Here is a 26,900-nt window from a genome sequence, read left to right on the forward strand (position 1 = left end):
TCCGAGAAGTTTAACGACGCACAGAAGAAGTACTCCACTTTCGGCAGAGAACTGACAGCAATGAAAATGGCCGTTCAGTACTTCCGCCATTTCCTGGAGGGGAGGAGTTTCACCATCTTCACGGACCACCGGCCTCTCACGCACGCGATTACTACAACATCCAATAGCCGTCTTCCTCACGAAGAGCGATACTTGAGGTTCGTTGCCGAGTTCACCACGGACATCCGACACATCAGCGGCGTTGACAACGTTGTGGCTGATGCACTTTCTCGCGTCGACGCTGTCCAGTGCACCATCGACTTCGAGCAGCTGGCGAAGGACCAAGAGAACGACGTCGAGTTGGAGAATCTGGTGAAGTCACCCACAAGCTCGTTGAAGCTTGTACAGAAGCATTTCTCGCACTGTCGCAAACCGGTCTACTGCGACATCTCGATCCCGAACATCCAGCGCCCTTACGTCCCGAAGAAGCAGCGGCAGTCGGTTCTGGAGAAATTCCACGGCTTGGCACACCCTGGTGTGCGGGCTTCTCGAAAGCTTATCTCGCAACGGTATGTGTGGCCATCGATGAACAAAGATATTGCAAACTTCGTCAAGTCGTGCGTGAACTGTCAACGGTCGAAAATCTCACGGCACACTGTCTCGCCCCCTCGGCAGTTTTGAATTGCCAAAATCACGTTTCCGTCACGTTCACATTGACTTGGTTGGTCCGCTACCAACGTCCAAAGGCTGCCGGTATCTGTTGACAGTCATCGATCGTTTCTCACGTTGGCCGGAAGCCATACCGCTGTCCGATATGACAGCAAAGACGGTGGCGGAAGCGTTCTGCGGAACTTGGGTATCGAGATTTGGAGCACCGGAAACCATTACGAGCGATCAAGGAAGGCAGTTCGAGTCCGAGTTGTTCGCCGAACTCAACCACATGCTGGGAACAACTCACATTCGAACAACGGCGTATCACCCAGAAGCAAATGGGATGGTGGAGCGGTTTCACCGAACGCTGAAGGCGGCGATAATGTGCACTGACCCGACAAACTGGTACGACCGATTGCCGCACATTCTCCTTGGCTTGCGAGCAGCTTACCGCGACGACCTGAACTGTAGTGCTGCCGAGTTAGTGTTCGGGCAATCTTTGCGGCTGCCGGGCGAATTCTTCGACGATGCACTTCCGGCGGTCAGTCGAACGGAGTTCGCGAACAAGCTGCACCAAGTGTTTGAGGACGTTAAGCCACCAGCAGCTTCGAACCACGGTAAACGCAGTGTGTTCATCAGCGGCGACCTTAAGAAGTGCTCGCATGTCTTCGTGCGCATCGATTCCGTCAAGCGATCACTGCAGCATCCGTACGACGGTCCCTACGAGGTACTGGAGAGGGGAGACAAGAGCTTCAATGTGCTGGTAGCAGGAAAACAACAATGTATTTCCATCGATCGACTGAAACCGGCGTTCATCTGCAATCCTGAGGTCAACGCACACCCCCAAGATGATCCAGCAACGAAAGTTACACCTTCTGGACACAGAGTGCGATTCTTGGTGTAACTGGGGGGAGGCTGTGGGATCCCGGGTGAACCACCCTGTGCAGAGAGAGAGAGAACGAGAGACGACATCTGGTGACGTCTATCGTTCTGCCGTTTTCCGCCATTCGTGACGACGCGCTCGAAAGAGTCACAAGTTTGATTAACTCGAAGATCAAATAAATCTCGTTAGATTATTAATCCTCCGGCTTTTATTATTCGCCTCGCTCGTTCCACCACAAGGTCATCGTTTCCCTGAGTGGAAGAGAGGACCTGGCCAATGCCACAAACATAGGATGTGCTGATGGAAGTGTTCGGAAAGAATCTGAGGCCAACAGTTTGTTCTTGCGCATGCGATCTTCTTCCGAATCCCAGAATGGACAATTCATCTGTACGTTGTCCCTTGTTCAGCCAAACTGTAGGTGTAGAGGAAAGAACGAAAATATGGTATTGTGAATAGTCGGATTGTTTTAGACAAATTAAGAATATTACACTTCCACAGGGAAGGATTGTCCGAGGGAAGATGCGAATCCACATGAATTTTCAATGATGGCAGGATTGGTAATGTCAGGAACCACTAGTATCTTTTGTGGAGCTACTATAAGTAAGCCCGTTCTTTTTGATTTGTAGCAGGGTGTGATCTTTATTTTAACGTTCAGTTTCAGAATATTACGCTTTGACAGCAGCTCATTGCCTAACCGACTTGGAAGGAACACTGACGCTTCTAGTTGGCGTACACGAAGAAGATCCATACAAAAAGTACAATCCATACGCCGTATATTACTCAGTGAAAACAATCATTGTTCATCCAGAGTACAATGAGCGACTGATAACTAACGATATCGGTTTGGTGCGAACTGAGTCCGAAATCGAGTTTAATCACAGAGTCGGTTCTGTTTGTCTACCGTGGAAGTTCCGAGAAAGCACCTTCACTGGCGAGTCTTTCGAAGCGAGCGGGTGGGGTGCTCTGCGTTTTAGAGGACCTTCTCCTCAAGTGCTTAATAAGGTGGTTCTCAACGTAGTCGACAACGCAAGCTGTTCAACCCGATGGAACAGAAGGATAACTTCTAAACAAATGTGTACCTACACGCCGCATAAAGACACGTGTCAAGGCGATTCCGGAGGGCCACTGTTTTTTACGGATCCTGAAAATGAACAGTTTTACGTGGTTGGAGTTGTAAGTTACGGATACGGGTGTGCTACGCACAAGCCAGCCGTTTACACTAGGGTCTCCGCTTACCTAGACTGGATTAAAACACAGACTAGCGATACGTCCTACTGTGTTATGTGAAATTTGGAGTTGAACAAAGAAAAACGCATGCTACTGATTTCGCTCATACCTGTGAGTGGGATTTTTAATTCTCTTGAATATAGAAAAAGCTATAAATAAATTCTTTGTTTTCTTTCACTTTCCTCCCCCCGGTCGGTAGACGCTACCCGTCCATCCGATTCTACACGATCGTCGTCGACCGTCACGATCGTTACAATACCGTTACTGTTACGTTGAATGTTAAGAAGCTTGATTATAAACACGAACACAAAACACACACGTGTATTGTATAGATATAAATTATAATTAACAGCAAAATAAAAAAAACTTTCTTTCTCTTTTTTCTTGTCGACTTAAGCCCTCGTCAGGTAGCTCAGCGGGAACCACTCGTTGATTTCGTGCCGCAGATCAAGCTCGGCCAGCGCCAACCGGTAGCCCCCGAGGAATGCATTCTCCTGCAGTGAGTCGTGCGACCACACCGTCACCTCCAGCGTCTTTTTCTGGATAAAGTCCAGCGGCAGTCGGTACTCGAGCTGAAACGGAGCGCAAATTTAGTGTGACGATTTTTTTCAGTGTTTTAGCCCTCCAGTCTACCGTTTCCATAAAGCTGGGATTGCAGTTCTTCCGCACGACCTTGGTTTTGCGCTTGGTGGCCTTGGCCTGGTCCGGCCGAAGGTACACCTTGACGTACGTGTTCGGCTCCGGGTTGTTGGCCGTCGTAGGCAGCGCCCGGGCGTGCTGGATCATCACGATGAGCGCGTCCCGGTGGTACTGCAGCGAGAACTTAATCTCACCCCGGGGCTGCTGGTACTCGTCCATGATGGCGCGATTGCCTTTAAATACATTTTTCAAGAAGTTAGTAAATCAGCATAAAAACGACTTTTAACCATCACTCACCCTTAACCTTGGCGGCGTGGATGTCCGCCTCCTGCTGGTCGCGCAGCAGCGGATGGAAGAAGGTGTAAACTAGGTCGGAATGTGCAATTTCGTCCGCCGCGTTGAACAGCGAGATCAGGAACTGGCGGATCTCCGGCAGGCGCCGCTCGGCCACCGTCTTGACGTTCGAGCGGCCCACGTGGATGCCGGACGGCAGGCTGTGGAAAGTGAAAAAAATCACAATTTGTTAACAGTTTTTTGCACCTTGAAATTCTAAACTCATTCAAACTGGATAATGGTCAACCCCCATTAAAAGCCTTATCGAATCTGGAAACGCACAATTCAAAATACAAACACCCGCACCGCACCCATAAAGTCGATAATTATTCAGTGCATAATCACTTCCAAAAGCGCCGACCAATAAAAGCTCAGCTAACCGCAGGGTGGGTACTCAAGCGCAATTTTAAAATCCTCCATATTGTCATGATATAAAAAAATATTGATGACAAAAAAAAGACATCACTCCCCTACAGCGTTAGTTGCTCAGCTCTTCTCGCATGCGCCACCAAGTTGTGACTTAGGGAACTAGTCTTCCCTATATAACCACGGCTCGTCTCAAGGCTAGCTTCAGTCGGTGGTCTACACCCAACTGGCAGTCGCATGATTGTGATGCATGGCGGCATGAAAGTATATCAGAATCTGCATGAAATCTGTCCTCATGCATTTTTTGCGATATAGGAGTATGACATTTTTGCCCGTTACCGACATATCGACATTACCGACGGCTTTTTGATTGTATTTCACAAAAAAAAACACTTAGCAGAACGAGGTTTGAAGCACCAACTTCTTGGTTATTGATCCGACAAGCTACCACCGCGCCATGGACGCTTGATGAAAAGTGAGTGAAAGAGCACCAACATATGCTTCTCTTTGGAGTGTTGCTCGGGGACGGGCCAGCTTTATATGTGTTGGTGAGAACTGCAGATCGCTGAAATTTTTACACGCGGGCAAAAATGATCTACGGGCTTGCTGCAAAAAATGTTATAAAATATGACATTTTCTGCAGCAAATCCAATGTTGCAGATTTTGAGATATATTTTTCCTTTGGGTGTACCATCGAAGCGAGCGGGGCTCAGCTCTGCTCGCATGCGCCATCAAGCTGACTTCAATTTAGTATAATTACTTCTATCGTTCTTCGTCATTTTAGTCATGTCTGTAACATTATCACTCCACATTTTTTTCAGAGATGGAAACTTTTTGTATTAAATTAGAAAAAAAGATTTTTTTCAATTTTTTTCTTGAATTACTTTTTGTTTACATAGTCAGCTTTACATTCAAAAATGATCTTTGAAAAAAAAAACATTTTTTTTCAAACCTTTCAAATTTCTTTAAAAACGATTTTTTCAAATATTATCCGTCCTACACTTTAGCTGAAGAGTTGGCACTTTTGATCGACAAATGAAAAAAAATAAAACAATAGAAGGGGGCAAGTTGTCACAATAAAATGTTTATATAAAAAAAAAACAAATCAAAATATTCTCGATTTTATTGGTAGGTTTTCAAACGAGCACTTACAATGAACTCAAATTGATGAGCGATGAACTCGAATGCATGTAAAATGACACAAACAGGAATCAGGGAGTAGGAAGTAGGACGCGAATGTGAAAAGAAAAGAAAATGAAGGAACTCTTAATTCTCTCTCGTTTTGCACAAACGATGAACGTTTTGACCGAACGATAAACATTTTGCTTCGTGCTCGTTTGAAAACCTACCAATGAAATCGAGAATAACGTCATGATTCGAAATCCGGACACTTAGTAGCATATCATTTTTGTTATAGCTGGCAAAAAATCATGTAATAAGTTGGAAATGTAGAAACATCATCAGGATGTAGTATAAACAGTCAGTTTCAAGAAAATGCATGCACAATATGTATTTTCTAACAATTTTTCATCAGAATTTTAAAATTAAAATGATTTGTTGTGCTTCGAATCCCGGACACTGATAAAAGCTGATTCGAATTCCGGACACTCGATTTTACTTATGAATCGCACAAATTTGGACTGAAATGTTAGTGAATGGCATTCTTTAGGTTTCAAATAAGCTGTTAACATCGAAATAATCGACAGTTTATATAAAAATTTGCAAGAATTTATGGAAATCGAAACCATAAATTTCTACTTTGCCTTCCCGGTGCTTCGAACGCCTATGAAATATTTCAAGTGAAATGTTTCACATTTTTGGTAAACTTATAATTTTATTGTATTTAATTGTTTTGGCATTAACTACAGCGTTCGAACAAACTTTAAATGAAAGTTGGTGTTGGAATTCATCAAATAACACAGTTTTGACATTCATAATGCGAGCTTATATCCAAATAATTGATAAAACAAGATGAAGTGTCCGGGATTCGAAGCGTCCGGGAATTCGAATCATGACGTTAGTAGTTTACGCAACAAGTTGCAAAAAGGAGATTTTTTCAGCACGAGTCGTACATTATTTTTTTGCAATTCCGAAAAACGCTTCTAGAATGGAATTTTATGTCAAACATTCATGTCTGGGTTTTTTTTTTTAAAAAAAAAGGTACAATAAACCAAAATTTCAGCTTTTGCTTTTTGGGTGTTTTTTAATACCCCTGGCTCAAGGCATTTTCAAAACACCCAAAAAGCAAAAACAGGAAATTTGGTTTGTTGGACCTTTTCAAAAAAAAAAAACTCCAGATGTGTTTAGTAAATTCACCTTAACAAAAAAAATATTTAAAAATTTTACTTTTCGATACTAGTGTTGAAAAGTTCAACTTTTCAGTACCCATTACAGTGCTGAAAAGTAGAACTTTGCAGGACTGGTATTGAAAGATACTAATTTTTCATTCTGTTATTTTTGATAGGAAAAAGTAGGCCGTTTCGTTTCTCCAGAAAGACAGGAAAAGTTGACAGTTTCACAGCGGAATTGCAAAAAAGTAAGTTTTTTTTTTCTTTATACACATTTTATTCTGAAACGTTCTGGTTTATTTTGACGTAAGGAATTGATGTACAAAGTTTCATCAAAATAAAAAAATACAATGATAAGTCGATATACGAAAACGTAGGGAATTACTCATTTTGCGATATCTTTTTCATGTTCAAACCAAAGCTTGTTATTTGCTTTTATTAATTTGTTATTTTATATGATAAGTGCGCTGGCAGTGGGGGTGCGTAGTCTTGTTTTTTCGTATTTATTTATGTTTATTTTGTGTTGCTGTCCGTGTGCATGGGATGAGTGATTGTTAAATTGAGAGACGATTACGAGCAGCGGAGCCACACGGTTGCTCGGCAGGATTGTTACTGTTTTCGGCATCCTTTTTCTCGTTGGCAGTGATAAAATCAGTCATAAATCTAGCATCTCTGATCGGAAGGCACGCCACCGGTTGTTTTCGACTAAGTTTTTTTTCTGTTACAAAGAAACATGTTAATTACAGTCGATTGCGAGCAGCGGTTTGTGCGGTTATTATTTCCCCGGCATCATCAGTTGATCGCGAGTTCATAGTGGTGTTGTTTTCATAGGTAAAAAAATGAAATGAGAAATGAGCCAAAATTTGTTGAGACAAGCAAGACGTATTACTTGATTAAGTCCTCCCTATATAATCAATAATTGGAAGGCACGCCGACGATTTTTTTAGGTTTTATGATAACAAATCGTTTTAATAAATGAAGTCATTCGCTGACAGAAAGGCACGCCAAAATAGAATTTCTGGAGATCAGCATGATATTTTAATGTTAGACTATATTTTAAAACTAAGAAAAATATAGAAATTGGCATAATTCTGGTCGTAATTTAAATTAATAGAACTTAATTCATAAGGTTGGAAATAATGCTGTAAATAAGTTTTTCGCAAACATTGCCTAACTTTGAGTTTTTGAGCCACATTGTGAAATTTATGGAAAAAAAACTGAGTCACGTTGATAAACTAAGTAGCTCTGAAAATATGCTGTGTACTGTTTCGAGTGATTGAGGCATTGAAAATGTCTAACCCCGTTACTGATGATGTTTCCACAAAAAGATTAACCCTCTAACGCCCATGGTTACTCCAGAGCATCACTAATTTTTGTCTTCAAAATTAAATTTCTCTGCAGCCATGCAGTTTTTCAACATGGTTCAACCTGCATTTTCAACCATTAAAATTTTCATCTAATTTGGTTGATCCAATTATAAGTAATGTAGAAAAACGTAAAAAATCTCGATTTTGCTCTGCGCGGGAAGGGATTAAACTCTTGTTTATTGCAATCTGAACATTTTCATTATTTTTAGCAAAGAGTCAAGCACAGAAAACAGTTTTCATGAATGTGTTGCCCAATAAAAATTATAAATCAACGCTACATAACAAATGCAAGAAAATCGAACGAAGATAGTAAAGGATTGAGGTCAACTAGCAAAATATAAAAATAGATTTTTCCAAACTCGAGTAGTCACCCTGGTCCACAATTCCCGTCGTCGTCGTCACGGGCATCATTTGGCAAATTAATTGGTTTCGATTCGTTCGTTGGCATGTTGTGGCACCTCCACAAATAGCTCTTAGGCCAGCCCTTCTTCCTTTCCACCCGCGTCGAGCACCAACTTCGGCACGCAGAACCACTCACAGATAAGATAAAACACTTGTACTCCTTACTTTCAACCTGTTAAAGAATCAAACGCCATCGATTCCAGTTCCAGTCAGTCAGTTCGTGCCACAACACATCGAATCGGGAAGCTTCGCGCCATGGGATTAAAGCTGAAATGGTTCCGAAGGCGACTCACCTTCGAAGGAATTCCATCCGCGCCGGAGCGGAGCACGCGCCGAAAGGAGGTGAGTCACGGCCTTGACCTGGTCGGGTAGACACAATAACAATTCGTCACCCTATTTTTTTTTCTCTGCTGTAGCACAATACCGGAATTACCGTTATCGGAGTTTATCGGCAGAGCGTGAATTATGAAGACTACATTGAACCGACGCGATCATCGTACAGCTGGGAACCGGCGAGTCATCCCTTTGTGACCACGAGTACGTATCAGGGGTCATCGCGCGTTGAACACCCTATTGATTCTACTCTTGTTCTCCAAACAGCCATCAGAAAACCGGCCACGTCCGTACCATTAGCATCGACATCTGCTGCTGCGACGACAACGACGACCCTTGAGAAACGCACCGCTTCACCAGATAAGATAGCGGCGGCTCCGAAGACGAAGAAGTCGTCAACACCAGCCAGAGAAACGCCTCCACAGCCGACCTACTCCCCTCCCAAACCCCCAGTTCGGAAGAGTCTGGTTAAAACAAAATCCACCCCAAACATAGCGACCGCGGCGGCGTCACTAGAACCGGTAACGCTGGAGGTGACCCGCTCCGTTGAGGTGCTCAACGAAGGTTCGGTCCCGCTGAGTCGGAGTCCCGCGGCCAGATCTACAACAATCGTTAGCAGGAATTCCGACACCGAAATCTACAACGAACGTAGCGTTGATGTTGACGGCGATTCGCTGGGTTCGTTTGGGAAGGTCAAGAGCACCACCAGGTCACCTCCACCGGAAAAGGATAGTCCAGAGGCGGTACCCGAGGAGTTGTGGAAGCAGAAGCAGCCGGAGTTTTTCAACGAAATTCTGCAGAAAGTAAACGGTAAGTGATATAATAGCTTTTAAGTGGAGATGCAATTGAGCAATTCTCTACGAAATCGGTCTTTTTTCTTCAATTTTAATTTTTGTATTTTTTAATCCGACTGAAACTTTTTTGGTGCCTTCGGTATGCCCAAAGAAGCCATTTTGCATCATTAGTTTGTCCATATAATTTTCCATACAAATTTGGCAGCTGTCCATACAAAAATGATGTATGAAAATTCAAAAATCTGTATCTTTTGAAGGCATTTTTGATCGATTTGGTGTCTTCGGCAAAGTTGTAGGTATGGATACGGACTACACTGGAAAAATAATACACGGTAAAAAAAATTTGGTGATTTTTTTATTTAACTTTTTATCACTAAAACTTTATTTACAAAAAAACACTATTTTTAATTTTTTTTATTTTTTGATATGTTTTAGAGGACATAAAATGCCAACTTTTCAGAAATTTCCAGGTTGTGCAAAAAATCATTGACCGAGTTATGAATTTTTTAATCAATACTGATTTTTTCAAAAAATCGAAATTTTGGTCGTAAAATTATTCAACTTCATTTTTCGATGTAAAATCAAATTTGCAATCAAAAAGTACTTTAGTGAAATTTTGATAAAGTGCACCGTTTTCAAGTTAAAGCCATATTTAAGTGACTTTTTTGAAAATAGTCGCAGTTTTTTATTTTTTAAAATTAGTGCACATGTTTGCCCAGTTTTGAAAAAATATTTTTGAAAAGCTGAGAAAATTCTCTATATTTTGCGGACTTTGTTGATACGACCTTTAGTTGCTGAGATATTGCAATGCAAAGGTTTAAAAACAGGAAAATTGATGTTTTCTAAGTTTCACCCAAACAACCCACCATTTTCTATCGTCAATATCTCAGCAACTAATGGTCCGATTTTCAATGTTAATATATGAAACAATTGTGAAATTTTCCGATCTTTTCGAAAAAAATATTTTCAAAATTTTCAAATCAAGACTAACATTTTAAAAGGGCGTAATATTGAATGTTTGGCCTTTTTGAAATGTTAGTCTTGATTTGAAAATTTTGAAAATATTTTTTTCGAAAAGATCGGAAAATTTCACAAATGTTTCATATATTAACATTGAAAATCGGACCATTAGTTGCTAAGATATTGACGATAGAAAATGGTGGGTTGTTTGGGTGAGACTTAGAAATCATCAATTTTCCTGTTTTTAAACCTTTGCATTGCAATATCTCAGCAACTAAAGGTCGTATCAACAAAGTCCGAATAAGCAAAATATAGAGAATTTTCTCAGCTTTTCAAAATATTTTTTCAAAACTGGGCAAACATGTGCACTAATTTTAAAAATGAAAACTGCGACTATTTTCAAAAAGTCACTTAAATATGGCTATAACTTGAAAACGGTGCACTTTATCAAAATTTCACTAAAGTACTTTTGATTGCAAATTTAATTTTACATCGAAAATGAAGTTAAAAATTTTACGACCAAAATTTCGATTTTTGAAAAATCAGTATTGATTAAAAATTCATAACTCGGTCAATGATTTTTGCACAACCTGAAATTTCTGAAAAGTTGGCATTTTATGTCCTCTAAAACATATCAAAAATAAAAAATTAAAAATAGTGTTTTTTGTAAATCAAGTTTTAGTGACAAAAGTTAAATAAAAAATCACCAAATTTTTTTACCGTGTATTATTTTTTCCAGTGTAGTCCGTATCCATACCTACAACTTTGCCGAAGACACCAAATCGATCAAAAATTCCTTCAAAAGATACAGATTTTGAATTTTCATACATCATTTTTGTATGGACAGCTGCCAAATTTGTATGGAAAATTATATGGACAAACTAATGATGCAAAATGGCTTCTTTGGGCATACCGAAGGCACCAAAAAAGTTTCAGTCGGATTAAAAAATACAAAAAAAAATCGAATGACCGAAATCCTAGAGAACTGCTCAATTCTGGATAACATGGACAATTGCTGTGGATATCCGTAAATTAAATCAAGTCTATTTAAGTCAATTAATATCAAAAAACTATCCAGTCAAATGAATTTGAATTTTAAAATTTTGAATTTTAAAAGATTTTGCCAGATTTTCCAATCTTCCAATTTTGAAAATTTTCTTAAAATTAAATATAACGATTTTATCTTAAAATCGAAAAATTGAGTTAATATTTATTTAAACGAAAAACTGAATTTTATTAACCTTTTCAACTGTCAGATTTTTCCATTTTTTATCGATATTTAGGTAGATTTTGTTTACAATTTTGGCCTGGCAACCCGGCCTCGGGTACATTTATTTATTTAATTCAACGATTTCAAAACTACTATCCAAAACCACAATACAATAAACACTATTTATTCTTTATTTCAAGATTGTAACGTTTATCCACAAACTAAAAAAGGTGTAAATTTGGAAGTTGTAATTTTGGAAGTAAATAGAACCTCCTATATATTGTTGTAAAAGTTCCATTAAACCAGAAAAGTGGTAAAATTACACATTTTTTACTGATATAAAAGATGCAACCATTCCCAGATGTAATAAAATCATGATTTTTTTTACTGAGCAAGAGACAGAAATGGTGTTAAATTTTGGTGTTAATCCAAATGATGTTGAATTTTCAGAGTTTATACTTTTTGATAGTAACAATATATTTTTTGATAATATAGTAAGTTTCAAAGTATCAATAGTAGAAAATAACAGAATACCGTATTTTTCGAAAATACTCGAATTCATTATTTGCAAAATGTTTATCAAACCAAAATTTTTTTTCAAGATCTGAGCTTTATTTGTAAAATACTAAAATTTTAACAAAACACCGTATGTTTAAAAAAATACTTTAATTTTAATGACGAATGCGCTATTTTTAAGATATGCTATTTTTTTTTAATCTTTCCATTGACGTCCGAGACAGCTAAAATCGATTGAAATGGCGCGGAGTAATGATTTTTTGAAAAAAATGGTTTTTGCGAAAATCGACGAAAATTGCCATTTTTCGGACTACACTAACACTGGTTAGGTCACCCTAATGGCCAAACAAAAAAATACGGGTTTCATTATTTTGGCCAAGAAACCCCCAGAAAAAAATTTAGCCCGATCGGAGAACTTTTTTTTCGAATCATGCTGTTTTCGTGGAGAATTGCTGTATAAAATTTAGCTTTGTTTGATACCCACATTGCAAATAAAAAAAAATTGAGTGTTTTCAAAAAATACGGTATTTTCTGAAAATTTAAATATTTAACGAAAAAAAAATTAATAATTCAAAAATAAATACAAAATCACGCTTCGTTTCAATTAATGTTAATTATAAAAGTTAAAATATTTGCAAAAAAGGTATTTTATGAAAATTTAAGTACAGTCTAGACTCGATTATACGTAGGCCTTGACAAAATTTAACTTTAAATAAGGCTGGTACAAATATTTTTAAAAGTTTTTGTAACCCCCCCCCCCCACCCCATCCAAAATTGGCCCGAAAAATCAGGGGGCAAAAAAAATATTTTTTCAAAAAACTTCAAAATTTCAATGAAAATTCAAGTGCAACCAGCTGACATCAAATTAAAATACATTCTTCTGCGTTTAAAATGATTTTTAACATGTTTGGGTTTATTAAAAAATCTTAAGATTTTTTTTTAAAATTTTCGATGCAAATTTTTTTTTCGATACAATTTTTGTTTTTGTCAGATCTTAGATTTTTGAAAACTAATGATTGCAAAACAACTGAACTAGAGTTTTTGCCCCCTTGACCTCGGCCAGGGTCAGGGGCCAGGCCGAGGACAAAAACTTTTTGAAATATTTGCATCGGCCTAATCGAACAAAGAAAAAAATATTTTTCATTGTTGAACTAATCTAACGTGATTTATAATTTTTTAATTAAAGATGGCGACCAAAATGGCGGTGATGATGTATTGATAAAATGCATTTTTTAATTTAATAGGCAATCAATCAATCAAGTTTGTCGCAGAACTCGAATTTGATGTTAAAAGTAAGAAAAAAAATGAGTCGATTATCCGCAGTCCAATACAAACCTTCGGATTATCGAACTTCGAACAATCGAAACTTCGGATAATCGAGTCTGGACTGTATTTTACAATAAAAACTTAAATAAAGTGAAAAAGTATACACAATTTCGCTTCGTTTGATACCCTTGAAGCAAAATGTAATTTTTTAGTATTTTCAAAATGATTTCAAAAGTATATTCTGAGTCAATGATGTTAAAAATGAGTTATCGTCCTTTATCGTTGATAAGATTATCGCAGACCAAATAGTCGAAATAGCGATATATTATCTTTAACCATTATCGTTATTTTTCGTAAGACGCTAATATTATCGACGATAATTTTATCGATTCAACTCATTTCATCGATTCGACTCATTCAATGGTTTTTCCAACAGGTTTGGCAGCAGCGTCCAAATCCCCGGAACTCGATCGGCCAGCAAAACCGAAAGAACCAGCGTTGGAGGATGACGCCGAATCGTTCAACGATATATTCCAAAAGGTCAAAGCGCGACCTCGAAACCCTGCCGATGGCCAGGAGTCTCCCAAGCCGGAACCCATTGTCGAAGCATTCCCCATCAACCGGAAACGATCGATCGAGGACATCTTCGAGCCACGGAAACCGGAACTGGTTCCAGATGTTCTTATAACCACAGCCCCGCAGATCGTAGACCCCAACCCGTCTCCAAAACCCATCAAATCAATCCTGAAGAAGCGAGCTCCTGGTCCACCACCAACCTCTCCCCAACCCGCACCACCAACGGTGACCATGGAAATCCCAACGCCACCCCCTCGATCCATTCGCAAGGAGGAACCAATCCCGATGAAACGAACCGTCAACGAAGACTCCGACGACGACGACTACGACACCTGGAACATGGTCGAACGGCACCGATCCTCGATCAGCCAAACCGCCGCCCGTGTCGATCCGGAAGTCGTGCGAAACGTCCCCACCAGTCTGCAGCTTCCGCGACAATCCGTCCCATCGGAACCGCCGCGAACGCTACGTGGCATGCGAGACTACCACCACAAACAACAACAACCCAACGCCAGCAGCAGTGACGGTGGTGACGGTCTATTTCTGGGAAGACACGCACGCGGCGCTCGTGACAGCGAATCGACCCTTTCCGAAGCGTCCGCCTAACTAATCTTATCTAATCGCGGCGACAGCATTGTCTAGTGTTCAAGTGCAAATAAATGCTACTCACAATGGTCGAAGAGTTTTGACTCACCTGTGCAGCTTGGCCAGCGGGAAGTGAATGCACAGCTTCTGGTGAAACTCGCAGAATTCCTTGTACGACCGGAAGAGGTAGGCCGGATCCGGTTGGTTTTGTCGCGTCACCTTCAGGATGTAGGTGTAATACTTTTCCAGGTCGTACCGCTTCTGGAAACCGTGCACGGTTACGGACTTGAGTCGACCGTCCTGGGCCATGCTGCGGATGAAAGATGAGGAAGTTTGGGATTAGAACATTCTTTTGGATAATCGATTCTAGATTCTTGGTTGGATTCAATTTTGTTCGAGTTCTATATTTAAAACGAGTGTGTTATAGACAATTCCAGATCCAAATTATCCGGACAATCATCCTTACTATTTTTGTTAATTTTAGTCATTTTGGTCATTTTTGTCATTTTGGTCATTTTGGTCATTTTGGTCATTTTGGTCATTTTGATCATTTTGGTTATTTTGGTAATTTTGATGATTTTGATCATTTTGTTAATTTTAGTCATTTTGGCCATTTTGGTCATTTTGGTCATTTTTATCACTTTTGCCATTTTGGACATTCTGGTCATTTTTGTCACATTTGTCACTTTTGTCACTTTTGCCATTTTTGTCATTTTTGTCATTTTTGTCATTTTTGTCATTTTTGTCATTTTTGTCATTTTGGTCATTTTGGTCATTTTTGTCATTTTTGTCATTTTTGTCATTTTTGTCATTTTTGTCATTTTTATCATTTTGGTCATTTTGGTCATTTTGATCATTTTGGTCATTTTGGTCATTTTGGTCATTTTGGTCATTTTGATCATTTTGATCATTTTGTTAATTTTAGTCATTTTGGCCATTTTGGTCATTTTGATCATTTGGTCATTTTGGTCATTTTGGTCACTTTGGTCATTTTGGTCATTTTTGTCAATTTTGTCATTTTTGTCATTTTGGTCATTTTTATCATTTTGGTCATTTTGGCCATTTTGGTCATTTTGGTCATTTTGGTCATTTGGTCATTTTGGTCACTTTGGTCATTTTGGTCATTTTTGTCATTTTGGTCATTTTTGTCATTTTTTTCACTTTTTTGATTTTGGTCATCCTTACCATATTTTTCAATTTCTGTATTTTTTTACTTTTTTTTTTTTGATAATCTTGTAATTTTGGTCATTTTTGTAATTTTTTTTTCTTTTGATTTTAGTAATTTTTATTTTTTTCATTTTTGTCATTTTTGTTTTGTAATGTTTTGTCATTTTTGTGATCTACGTATTTTTTTTTTTGGTAATTTTTTTAAAGCTTTTGTATTTTTTAATATTTGGGATATTTTTTTATTTCTCTTTTGTGTAGTTCTGTATATTTTGGACAATTTGTATTTTTAGGAAATTTCTCCATTCTTGTTTATTTTGTCGAATTTGTATGTTTTTTTTTTATTTTATTTTTTTTTCTTATATTGTAGTATTGATTTTGAAGTTTTTTCCTAATTTAGCAGTTTGTTTTTCAATTTTTATAATGTTTGTGTTTTGGTTATTTTCTGGTCGATGAATATTTAAAAAAAAAACGTATTTTTTGCATTTTTTGTTAAATTGGGTATTTTTTGTCTGATTTCTGTTTTACAAGTTTTTGTAAACCTCGTATTTTTTAATGTAATTTTTTTGCATCTTTCATTAAATTTGTACTTTTTTATATTTTTTGTGTTCTGTTGGTTATTTATTTTATAGTTTTTTATGCTTGATTTGTTTTATAAATGTTTAATTTTTTTTTTATTTCTGATATTTTGGTAATTGTTTATTTTTTTATTCTAAAAATTTTAGAATTCTAGCTGTTTGGATATCAATGATTATTTTTTTTATTGTAGTTTAGATTTTGTAAGTTTTGTGATATTTATCATTTTTATAATTTTAGTTTGTTTTTTATTTAAGTCATTTTAATAACTTTAGTACTTTTTGTAATTGTAATAAAATTAGTAGTTTTTGTTAAAATCAGTTTTTTTTTTTGTAGTTGTGTTTTTATATAATTTTTGACTTTTATGCAAGTATTCAATTTTAACTGCAACTATTAAATTTTTAAATTTTTACTGTTTGGATACGTACTACTCAAAAAATTAACATGAAGAATAAACGCACAAATATCCAGCTTGAGGAAGGAAGGTTTTATCGGTACGTCGATCATCATACTCGATCGAAATATTATGATCGCTGACCTATAAATTTAGATCAACGATCTAAATAAATCGATCGCAACGATCGCTTATCAAGGAGCAATACTCACGTGTAAACCCTCGGCACAAAGCTCAACAGCTCGCCGTCGTCGCTCTCCGCCGAAAACTTCATCTGCGCAATGTTGTGCAGGAAAAAGTTAAACTGCGTGAACCACGACTTGAGCGAGATGTGAATCATCTTGGCGAACGACGCCGCCGCCTCCGGGTTCGACTGGCCCGGCAGCAGTGCGTTCCGCACGTAGTTGACCGCCTCGACCGTAACGCCCGGGATTCCGGACGTCGTCATCAGGGCAAACATGTGCAGGATGAGATCGCCGTGCTTGCGCACAATGTTGAACGCTGTACAGCAAAGGTCGACAAATTTGTGGAACTTGGCTGATGGGCGATCGCCGCCGTTGATGACGTACGCCATGTCCGAGGTCAGGACGAATGGGGTGCGATCTCTGGAAAGGTTCTGGGTTTTATTACGAATGCTTGGGGAATTTTCGGCTTGAACTTACCTCTTGAAGTTGCCAAACATTTGTGCGTCGCCGAGGAATTTACCGAAATCTATGTGGAACAGATGTCCCGAGGTTTTGAGCATAATGTTGTCATTATGCCTATCACAAATACCGAGAATGTAGGTCGCCACCGAGTAGCCGGCGCAGGACCGCGTAAAGTTTTCCACAGCCCGCTGGTATTCTAATTGACTAGGGTTCTGCTTGGCCAGCCACTCGGCGATCGATTTGTCCTTGAACGACCCCGTCAGGCCCCACTCGACCTGGATCTTGCGCAGCGTTTCCGAGTCCGACACCATCTCGATCATGCCCTTCTTGTAGGCCGTCGGCACGCAGTTGAACGTGACCATCTTCAGGTCGAGTCCCTCGCGCAACCACAGCTTGTCCATGATCCGAACCATCTGAATGGTCAGCATGTCCTGCTGAAGATCGTCGCCACTTTTGAAGATCGCCGGCACGATCACCTTGTCCGGACCCATAAAGTTAACCTTCAACGGGAGCGTATTCGAGTTGAAGTAGTTGCAACTCCGTACAACAATGCCCGTCACTTCATTACCCGGTCCCAGCGGAAGCACAGTCGGAGCATCGATCAGCATTTGGTTGACCGACTCCAGTCCCTGCTTCAGCATCTGCAGCCGGTGCGATTCTTTGGCGATTTTAACGCTTTGCGCCACTTCCCCTAGCTTTTTGCACATCATGTTCTGCGAGAGGAACCTCGCGGTCAGCTTCTCGCCGCAAGTGGCCATCAAGGCGCGCAACATCAGCTGGTTTCGCCGGTGATACCGGGCCTGGTTCACCAGAGCTTCGTCAATTTGGTTCATTTCGACCATGTTCTGAGGCGCTTCGCCGGGCAAACTGTGCAACAGCAGCCAGTACATGTGATGAGCTATTCGCGGGGATTCCAACGACTTTTGGAGCAGTAGTCGAGACAGGGGAGATGCCTCGTACGTGTCATGTTTCAGCGCTTGCAGTAGTTGGGGCAGATAGTCGACGAATTCATCGTTTGGCATGTGCGAGATCCACTCGACGGCCTGTCGTCGAACTTCCAGGTCGGGGTATCGTGGCAGTAGCAGTTCCAGCGCCTGTACCGGCGTCATCGCGGACCACGATTTGAGTAAGGCATGAAGATCGGCAAGGCACGCGTAGTCCCAACTGTGGGCCGCGTGCAGAATCTTCGGCAAGGCATGAGGCAAGCTGTGCAGATAGTGACGCTTCTCCCACAAGACTTCACGCTTTTCCAGCTTGTCTGCAGAGTAGCCCTGTTCGGCCGTGTCGATCAACTCCTGCTGCAAGTTGCGATCTAAGCTGTTGAAGTCCAACTTACTCCACGGGGGTAGATTTTTGATCGGTTCGGGAAACACTACCGCTCCGCCGTAACTCGGGATTTCTATTCCGAGAATCGGGTACGACGATCCCAGCGGATGGGTTCCCTTGGCCGGCGCAGGTCCAAAGTACTTCTCCGCCGTGGGCGGCCACAACGACAGCAAGTACGATCCCTGAATCATCTTCCGCTCGAAGTCGAAGAACTGTATCGACGCCCAGCCCAACTCGACCTTCGTAACGCGACCTTCCTGCGTTGGACCATCCGAACTCGTAGCGCCTCCCTCCTGCTGCTTGTCCCCTTCAACGGGCTCCCGTGTAACCCCGTAAAGCACGAAGATCAACCTCGCCTCCCTCGGCAGAGTACAAACAGGATTCCGGAACATGATCCACGAGTTGAACTTCAACCGCGGATAAATCCCTGTAATTTCATTCGGACATTGCGTGACCACCGCCTCACTGATGAACCTCGCTCCGTGATAAATCTGCACGCCCAAGTTGTACTCGTCGTGCTTCCAGTGCATCGGAGGTCTGTGCAAACACATCACGTTGACCATCACACTCTGCGATATGTTGCAGATCGACACCGGATTCGTGTCCCACTCGGGCACGTTTACGCAAAAGTTCACGCGGAATGCATGCGAGTAAATCTCCAGCAGTCCCTGTATTGCGTTCCGAACCTCGTTACAGCGGTACCGGATCTGCTGACTCACGGTACGCGGCCGAAGCGTCACCTCGGCATAATCTCCACTTTCCGAAACGATGCTCAAACTTCCATTATTGTAATCTGACGAATCCCCATAGCTGTAGATCGTCTGGCAGCTGTCACAGCACGTCTTAAGGTCGTCGATCGACTTGGTGATATCGAGCGTATCGATTGGCCCGAGCATGTTGCAGATGGCCTTCACCGCTTGAATCACCCCGGAACAACTCAAGATCGTGTGCGGACTGTGATCGTCCGCCGTCGACTGCAGCTTCTCAATCTCCGCCTCGAGACACTCCAGCAAGATCATCAAGTCGTCGTAGCTAATAGCCGAAGTAGCCTCCCGTGGCAAAATGTGCTCCAACCGGAGCTCCGAGTCCCGCTTGTCGTCCTGCGCCGTCCTCGCAATGCTCTGCATGATCCGAGGCGTCTTCGCAATGAAGCCCAGCTGGACGTCGTGCTCCAGCTTGATGCTGTTGTGCACGCACTGCAGCTGGTTGAGACGCGATCGTGGACTCAGGATCTCCTGGATGCCGATCGCTTTCAGGATGTAATCGCCGACGCCGTTCAGAACCTGGCCTTCGAGGGCACAGAAGACGTACGCGATTACGTGCTCCACCGTGGTCGTTACTGAAAAAAATGATTAGAATTGTAGGGACACTTCACATAGACGCCCTTGTTTCGAACGTGTTGCCCAGAAATTAATAAGCATGCTCCCACAGCCGAGTCTTGAGATAATTCACAGCGAACGACAAAGTTAACACCCCCGATGCAATACTCACTATCACAGGTGAACGGGATTGGCGGTCCGTAGCCATCGATCTGGCCCTTGTTCTGGCTGTCGTACGACGTGAAGCAATCGAGCGCCGGATGCACAAGCAGCTTAATACTGGTTCCCTCGGGGTAGTGATTGTCAAACTCGGACGCGACCACGTGACCCACGTTGCTTCCCGAATCGTCACAGCGGTATTGTTCTGGAAGGTTAAAACCGCCATCAGAATATGATTTGAGAATTTCCAAGATGATGTCTTACCCCTCAAGTGCTTCACCATCTCGTAGAACGCAATCAACTCCCTGTCGTAGCTCTTCTTGATGACCACATTCTCGTACAGCTTCGTCGGCGCCGGACGTCGCTCGATCGTCTTCCGCTGCATCACCTCGTAATTTCCGGCGGAGCTCGAAGGTTCATTCCCGACCGCGGCTGCAGTGACCGCCCCCATCATCGGATGGTAAAGGTCCGAATTTCGCGGAGGCAACGGCGGTGGATCCATCTCCAGGTCCGGCTCGCCGAAGCCATACGCACTCGAGACGCTCCAGCCCGGAGCCGGTGGCGGACCCGAGCCGCTACTGTTTGGCGAGAGGGGCGTCCGATCCGAGCGGCTGACCGCTTCGTACACGGGATCCGAGTATTGCGTGCCACCGCTGTAGATGTAATCGAACGGATCGTAGTCCTCGTAGTACGTCGAAGCCGTATCATCTGAGGGTATCCGGAGTGCGAAAGAGAGGGAAGAGAAAGCAAAAGCTACGATTAGAAACACTGTTCTTATATTTTCCAGTTTGGGAATTCTCGGCGCAGAGCTTGAAGTTCTCTCAGACTGGAAAATATATTTTCATGAAAAAACTTAAGAGTAACCAATTAACCTTTCTTACAATCTACTTACTGCTAAAATATCGCACTACCCTGCGCAACAACATTTGACCGTGTATTTACTTCGCGCTAATTCGATTCGATTTTTTAACTAACTAGGTACTTTCTCTCCTCATCATCAGGGATGGAATCAGAAATGAAACGAAACGAAAAGCTGGGTTTTACAGCACTTGTTGGAGGCACTTGGTCGTCGCATTTATTGTCACCAGTTTTTATCATTCGAGAGGTTAACAAAGCTAGTGTGGTTGAGCGTGTGTGTAACAAATATCGTTTAAAATATAGCCTAAAAACTTATTTATCCTAAATTTATTTTCTCGTTGGCAGCAGGAATTCTCAATAAACATTTAAAACGCACGAAAACTGCCTGTACCTGCTAAAAGAACGAATCTTACTGATTGAAGTTGTAAGGTTGTAACAGTCTTTGCGCGGCGCGGATAATATAGCATGTGCTTGCAAAACGTATACCAAATACTGATAACAATTGATCAGAGTGGAGTGATTGAGCGATAACGCCAGAGAGCAATAAGCGATTTGACGAGGAGCAGAATAAGTTGGTGGATGGTTTCGTCAGCCAGTTTGGCAGTGCCTGCTATGGTTGGACTTGACCTAAATTTATAGGAGAATCGTATTTATAATCGTCAAAACTACAAATTAATATTTTTTTTTCAATTCCGGTGTTTATACTACACATGTTCTTCTGAAGCAACGAAACTATATAGTTTTCATCTTGTAAATAAGTGTGCTGAAAGTTACTTTTTTCCGCACTCACTAAAAGTATCGAAAAGCTCTATTTTTCAGCTCAGATTTAAACTAACACTAAATCGAAAATTAACTAAAAACAAGCTTCTAAAATGCAATGAGACCCACTGACAAAAGATGGTTTTTAACCCAAGGTAAGTATCTGTTCAACAGCGTATCGTTATAAAAAAAGAGATTTGTTTACAAATTTTTGTCATATTGGTCATGTGTAACATAACACCCTGCAATTTTTTTTTTAAATAATTCTGAACATGGTCAAAATTAGAAAACTTCCTAACTTATAAAAATTACTGGATCAAATTACTCGGAAATTGTAATAATTTTCTAAAATTCTGAAAATGAATAAACATTTAGAAATTTATAAATTCAAAAATAGAATAAAAATAAATCAAACACATTACAAATTTGTATTTTTGCATTTCTACTTCTGGGGCAAAAAAAAATAAGAAGATAAATTTAAAAAAGTGCTTTTAAAATTTATTATTGATATTTATATAAATTCAAACACTCAACTTTATAAAAACCAAGAAATAAACAAATGAAAAAAACAAACATAAAAAATTAAAAATATAAGAAAAAATCTATTAAAAAAGTTCTTCAATTCAATTACAAGCCTAGATTTCAACATTTGGATGAAAAAAGTGTTGTAAAATGCATTTTTCACGCGTCCGGTTGCTGTCCAATCATCAGTTAAAAAAAAAAATCGCAAAAAAAAAACTTTTCGTGGGACTGTACATTGGTATTTCTTGAAAATTTAATATGTCTTCAAAGGAGTTCAGACCTGCTAAATAAAATTATAAGTGCAGGAAAATGCATGTTAACTGGTTTTCGGTTGATTAAACTTTAATTTTCATTAACATTTTTGATTGATTTTGAAATTTGAAAAAAAAAAACAATTCTAATTTGAAAATTCGACACAACCTACAAATTTTGCAATACCTTTACAAAACGGGGGGTTTTTTTTAATCCAACAATACAAACATTCTAAAATTTTAAAACACTGTTATTACAGAAATGAAATTGAAAATAATGAAACCAGAATATACAAGCTTTTTTTTATATTTGAAAACCCTTTTTTTATATAAATAAATGATTTTAAAATTCCATGATTATAAAGTTCTAAAATTTAATAATTTTGAAATTTTTAAATTGAAAAAAAACTCATTTAAAAGTTGAAGACAAAATAAAATTGAAGTCGGAAAATACTTAAATTTTAAATGGTCAAGTAAATCTAAATAAACGCATTTTTTATGTTAGAATTATACACATTCAATCAAGCGAAATGATTTTTTATCAACTACGAACGATGCGGCACAAACATCGAAAAAAATATGATAAAAATGTCATTGTCTAATCGCTTATCGCTCTCGACTGATTAAAATACTATTTCGCGTGAAAGCAGAGATAAAAAAATACCTATCATGACCTCATTCTAGCGTCAAAATTCATATATTCTACTGCTACAAAATAATACGCCTTTCCTTCCGGATAAAATCGTCACGAAAAACAAAATCTTAAAAATTCTTCCACTTTCCCCGGGCACGCGCTCCTCCCGACACTTCCGGCCTACCTTTATCGTCCTCGCTGGCACCGCTGCTGAGGCTGCTCCGGTGACCGCACAGCAACGGATCGAACGCCTCCAGCACCGACACTCGTGAATTTTCCTCGAACGGACCCAGATCGATCAGGTTATCGCCGAGCCGGGCCGTCGCCGCCGGGGGATCACTTTTGGGACGCAGCACGACCTGCTCGCCGTTGCTTTTGGCGGTGGTGGCCGCCGATGAAGCTCCGGGCGCTCCGAGCGAGTTTCTTGCGAAAGGATTGGACGTTGAAGAGGATGATGGGCCAGGGATGGCGGGTGGGAACGGTTGCACCGGTTGGGAGGTGGAACGATTGGCCAGGGTCAGTTTCGAGAGGGGGGCAACAGGTTTAGGGACATGCACCAGTGCGGACTCTGGGTTGGCAATTGTGGCCACCGCAGGGGGAGGGGAAGGTTGAACGATGAAGCCGGGTGCCGGTGGAGCAACTGTTGCTGCTACCGGTTGGCTTTGAGGAATGTAAGCGGTTGTTGGAGCTGGTGCGTATTGGACCGGGAACTGAGGATGAGGGAGATATGCGTTGGGTTGGTATTGGCCCTGAGGGATGAAACCTGGCTGTGGAGTGACCCCGTAGGCTGTCGGCATGCTGTAGAGACGTGCCAACTCGTCCGGCGTTAGTTTGGATGGTTTATCCGACGGTGTCTGTTGATACGGGACGAGTTGCATAGACGCCGGACTGTAGTTTGGGACAATCTGTTGCTGAAGATATGCCGGCGTGTATCCGCCGTAGGTCGGTGCCGACGCTACGCTGTAACTACGTTGTGTTTTGTACACCGGATGTTCGTACTGTTGCTGGGTATTCATGCTAGAAAAGTAACAACATCAATAAAAAAAATCCCACGCACTCAGCATTCAGTCCTACCGATGCATCTTGTCGACCAATTCCTTTAGACTATTGTGGGCTTCGTCCTGCGGGTTCGGCACCGGTGGCGGAGGGTTGAAGGACATCAAATCAGCTTCATCTCTGCCCCGTTGCTGATCAATGCTGCTGGTGGGGGTGGCGTTTGTCAACGGATTGCGAGTATCACTGTTGCGACGGGCAGAGCTGGGTGGAGCAACGGAAATTGCGGTCGCACCCGTTTTGGCCTGATGTAATTGTGCTTTTCGTTGAAGGTACTGTTTGTACTCCTCCAGATTGTTCGTCTCGGAATAAATGGAGGGATCCGGCTGGGAGTAACGCTGCTTTCGGATCTTCTCCAGCTCGTGCGTCTCCAAGCTGAGCGCTTTGGCCTTCTCTAGATCGGCCAAGAACTGCTTCTCCATCTCGACCTCGTGTCGGCTGGACATTTTGCTGAAATTAACGGCACCAATCACTATTGTGGTTTTTTTTAACGTTATCTTTTATGAAGAGCTGACATATTACTAAATTTCTTCCCACAAGCTATCAATTACTCTTTAATTTAATTGTTAAATTGTAAGTGCTTTACATACAAGCTATACGTTAATTACTAAGTTAACTGAAATTAGTATCATTAAATGCGTTTCCCAATCACAGACTTCATGGTCAAGTATCTACACATAGTTAACTGCTGCAAAATCAATCACTCATCAATCAGTCACTTTGATTGGTTCTCATGCCAATACGGTGTCTGCAATCCTTCAACCACCTGAACAAACACAGCACAGCAGCTATAATTACTATTCAGTGTTATCATACCACTGGTTACTAAATGATTCAGTAGCGTAATTAGCATGCAGCATTTCTTGCGGCGCAGTTCCTTTTTCTTCAATAGTGTAAACAGTCGGTCTCTTTCATTCCATCCGGCCAAAATTCGCCAACGGTTTCTTCACACACCGACCTCGATTTATTAGCTGCAATTGAATTCAATCATCCCGCGAAAGGAGGGCTTCGTTTCCAAAATATCTCTTTTTTTCGTTGCCTTATTTACACATATCTTTCGATACGATTGGCGGCGCTGCGTCTGTGTTTGTGTGCGTCTTCTTCCACGCAAAATAATAATAAATTGCAGCAGGCCATCATGCTCCGATTTCTGCTTCCAACTTCCAGAGCATCGTCGGCTCGGTTCAGCGCCTGCTGTTCTGCTTATTCTTGCTTCTGCTTATTTACTTCCACACACACCGCATCGAATCGGAGGAAGTGATCTTCAAAATAAGACGGGGGCGGAGCGCCACTCTTCTCCTTCTCCACGCCGCATCTTTCTTCCCCAGCTCTGAGTCCAGCCAGGCAGTAGGCGATGATCGTGATGGAATGATAAACTTGCAACTTTGCAGCAGGAAAAAAAACTAGCGGAACTTGTTTGGCGAGATATTCCGGCGGAAAACACTTCAGGCTGCGAAAAAATATGCCCTTCCGGTGCGGGCTTACCTGCGCTACGTGATTTCACTATTTTTCTACGAAAACGGAACGTATTTTGTGGTGAAAATTTGCATTTTTTGGGCACTGTCGCGGCGGAACACCCTCCCGATTTGAATTGAGTTGTAAATTTGCTGTCAGAAAATGACGTATGCGTTTTCGCACTCTGGAGTGGTGGCATCGGACGGGGTGGTCGAAAAAATCTTTTGATCGCAAAATGTAAATGCAAATATGATTTTTTTCGTAATCTTTTAAAAAAGATCGAAAAAAGACACGCGACAAACCAGTCTCGAAACGACGCACCGCATTTTCGGCAAATGCGCGCTGTCAAATCCCATACTGCGCGTATTGTTTTTGTTGATCTTCTTCGAATCGCATGGCATTGTTGCCGGGTATGTTTTTTATTGCACCAAAAGTGCAGAAAATCGCTAGCAACAATGCCTGCGGCACATTCTGAAATGCCGCGCGGCGTGTAACTTTGAGAGAAACGGACAACATCTGTATTTGAAAGCCCTATGTAAATTTTGATGTACAATGTTTTAAAACACGCTTAAAACCTTAAAACCCATTTCTGATCACTTTTTCTTATTTTAATGCAAGAAAAAGTTTCTACGAACACATTTTTTATGGATCAATTTGGTCCTAAAATAAGCTTAGATTGCTGATATTATTGTTTACAGCGAAAAAAGATTATTTTTCTGAGTACAGTGACCCTTTGTACGACCACAAAGACTTTAAATAGATTTTTAAATCAATTAGGGAAAATTAACCTCGCGGTCCTTCTTGACATCAAAGCTCCTTCTTGACAGCTCGTTCCAAGGGGACCATAGTTGATCCATAGAAAAAATATTGTCTCGTCATTTTTTTTGCATTAAAATGAAAAAAAAAAAGTGATTAGAAATGGTTTTTAATCGTGTTTTTTACCTTTGTACATAAAAATTGACATAGGACTTTAATACCCAATTATGACCCCCTTGGAAATAACTGTTAAAACCATATTCATTTGGAACCCCGATCGTACAGGATTTCAAATGCAAGGCGGGGTTCCAAATTAGTGTGGGCTTAAGTAAGACCGCGAGGTTAAGTTTTCAAAATTGATTTAAAAATCCATTTTGAACTCTTTGTGGTCATACAAAGGGTCATTGTCGAGGTCATTGTACTCAGAAAAATAAGCTGTAAACAATAATATCAGCTATCTTAGCTTCATTTTAGGACCCAATTGTTTATTTTAGAAATAAATGCACGAGGAAAGGCATAATTTTAAAATATTAAAATTATTGCCAATTTTGCACCTAATTCAACGCACAGCCAGAAAATATTTACACTTCAAATATGCACACATCAGAATGCACATCCCCTCTCCAGCCCGCTTGCCTACTGTCGTGAGCGT

At 40.8% G+C, this 26,900-nt stretch overlaps 3 protein-coding genes across 3 annotated transcripts; 2 read left to right on the top strand and 1 right to left on the bottom strand.

Moving 5' to 3' along the window:
* The first annotated feature begins 1,405 nt into the window (after nt 1-1,405).
* On the top strand, nt 1,406-3,034 carry LOC6034507 (venom serine protease 34). The gene is made up of 3 exons (XM_038258205.1): nt 1,406-1,956; nt 2,012-2,113; nt 2,169-3,034. Exons 2-3 carry the CDS (start codon nt 2,056-2,058, stop codon nt 2,798-2,800), a joined length of 690 nt encoding a protein of 229 aa, XP_038114133.1. The 5' UTR covers nt 1,406-1,956; nt 2,012-2,055; the 3' UTR covers nt 2,801-3,034.
* Nucleotides 2,835-25,638, bottom strand: LOC6034505 (phosphatidylinositol 4-phosphate 3-kinase C2 domain-containing subunit beta). Its single transcript, XM_001844758.2, has 11 exons — nt 25,523-25,638; nt 24,059-24,487; nt 23,169-24,001; nt 20,225-20,668; nt 19,974-20,165; nt 17,172-19,821; nt 16,722-17,114; nt 14,485-14,685; nt 3,677-3,873; nt 3,374-3,612; nt 2,835-3,312 (listed from the first exon to the last, which is right to left on the bottom strand). The coding sequence occupies exons 2-11, from the start codon at nt 24,481-24,483 to the stop codon at nt 3,133-3,135; spliced, it is 5,754 nt and encodes a 1,917-aa protein (XP_001844810.2). The 5' UTR covers nt 24,484-24,487; nt 25,523-25,638; the 3' UTR covers nt 2,835-3,132.
* On the top strand, nt 8,173-14,464 carry LOC6034506 (proteoglycan 4). The gene is made up of 4 exons (XM_038258204.1): nt 8,173-8,477; nt 8,552-8,672; nt 8,736-9,278; nt 13,651-14,464. The coding sequence occupies exons 1-4, from the start codon at nt 8,391-8,393 to the stop codon at nt 14,394-14,396; spliced, it is 1,497 nt and encodes a 498-aa protein (XP_038114132.1). The 5' UTR covers nt 8,173-8,390; the 3' UTR covers nt 14,397-14,464.
* Nucleotides 25,639-26,900: the final 1,262 nt, after the last annotated feature.

Source organism: Culex quinquefasciatus, chromosome 2, assembly GCF_015732765.1.
Source record: "Culex quinquefasciatus strain JHB chromosome 2, VPISU_Cqui_1.0_pri_paternal, whole genome shotgun sequence".
In the NCBI taxonomy this organism is placed as follows: domain Eukaryota; kingdom Metazoa; phylum Arthropoda; class Insecta; order Diptera; family Culicidae; genus Culex; species Culex quinquefasciatus.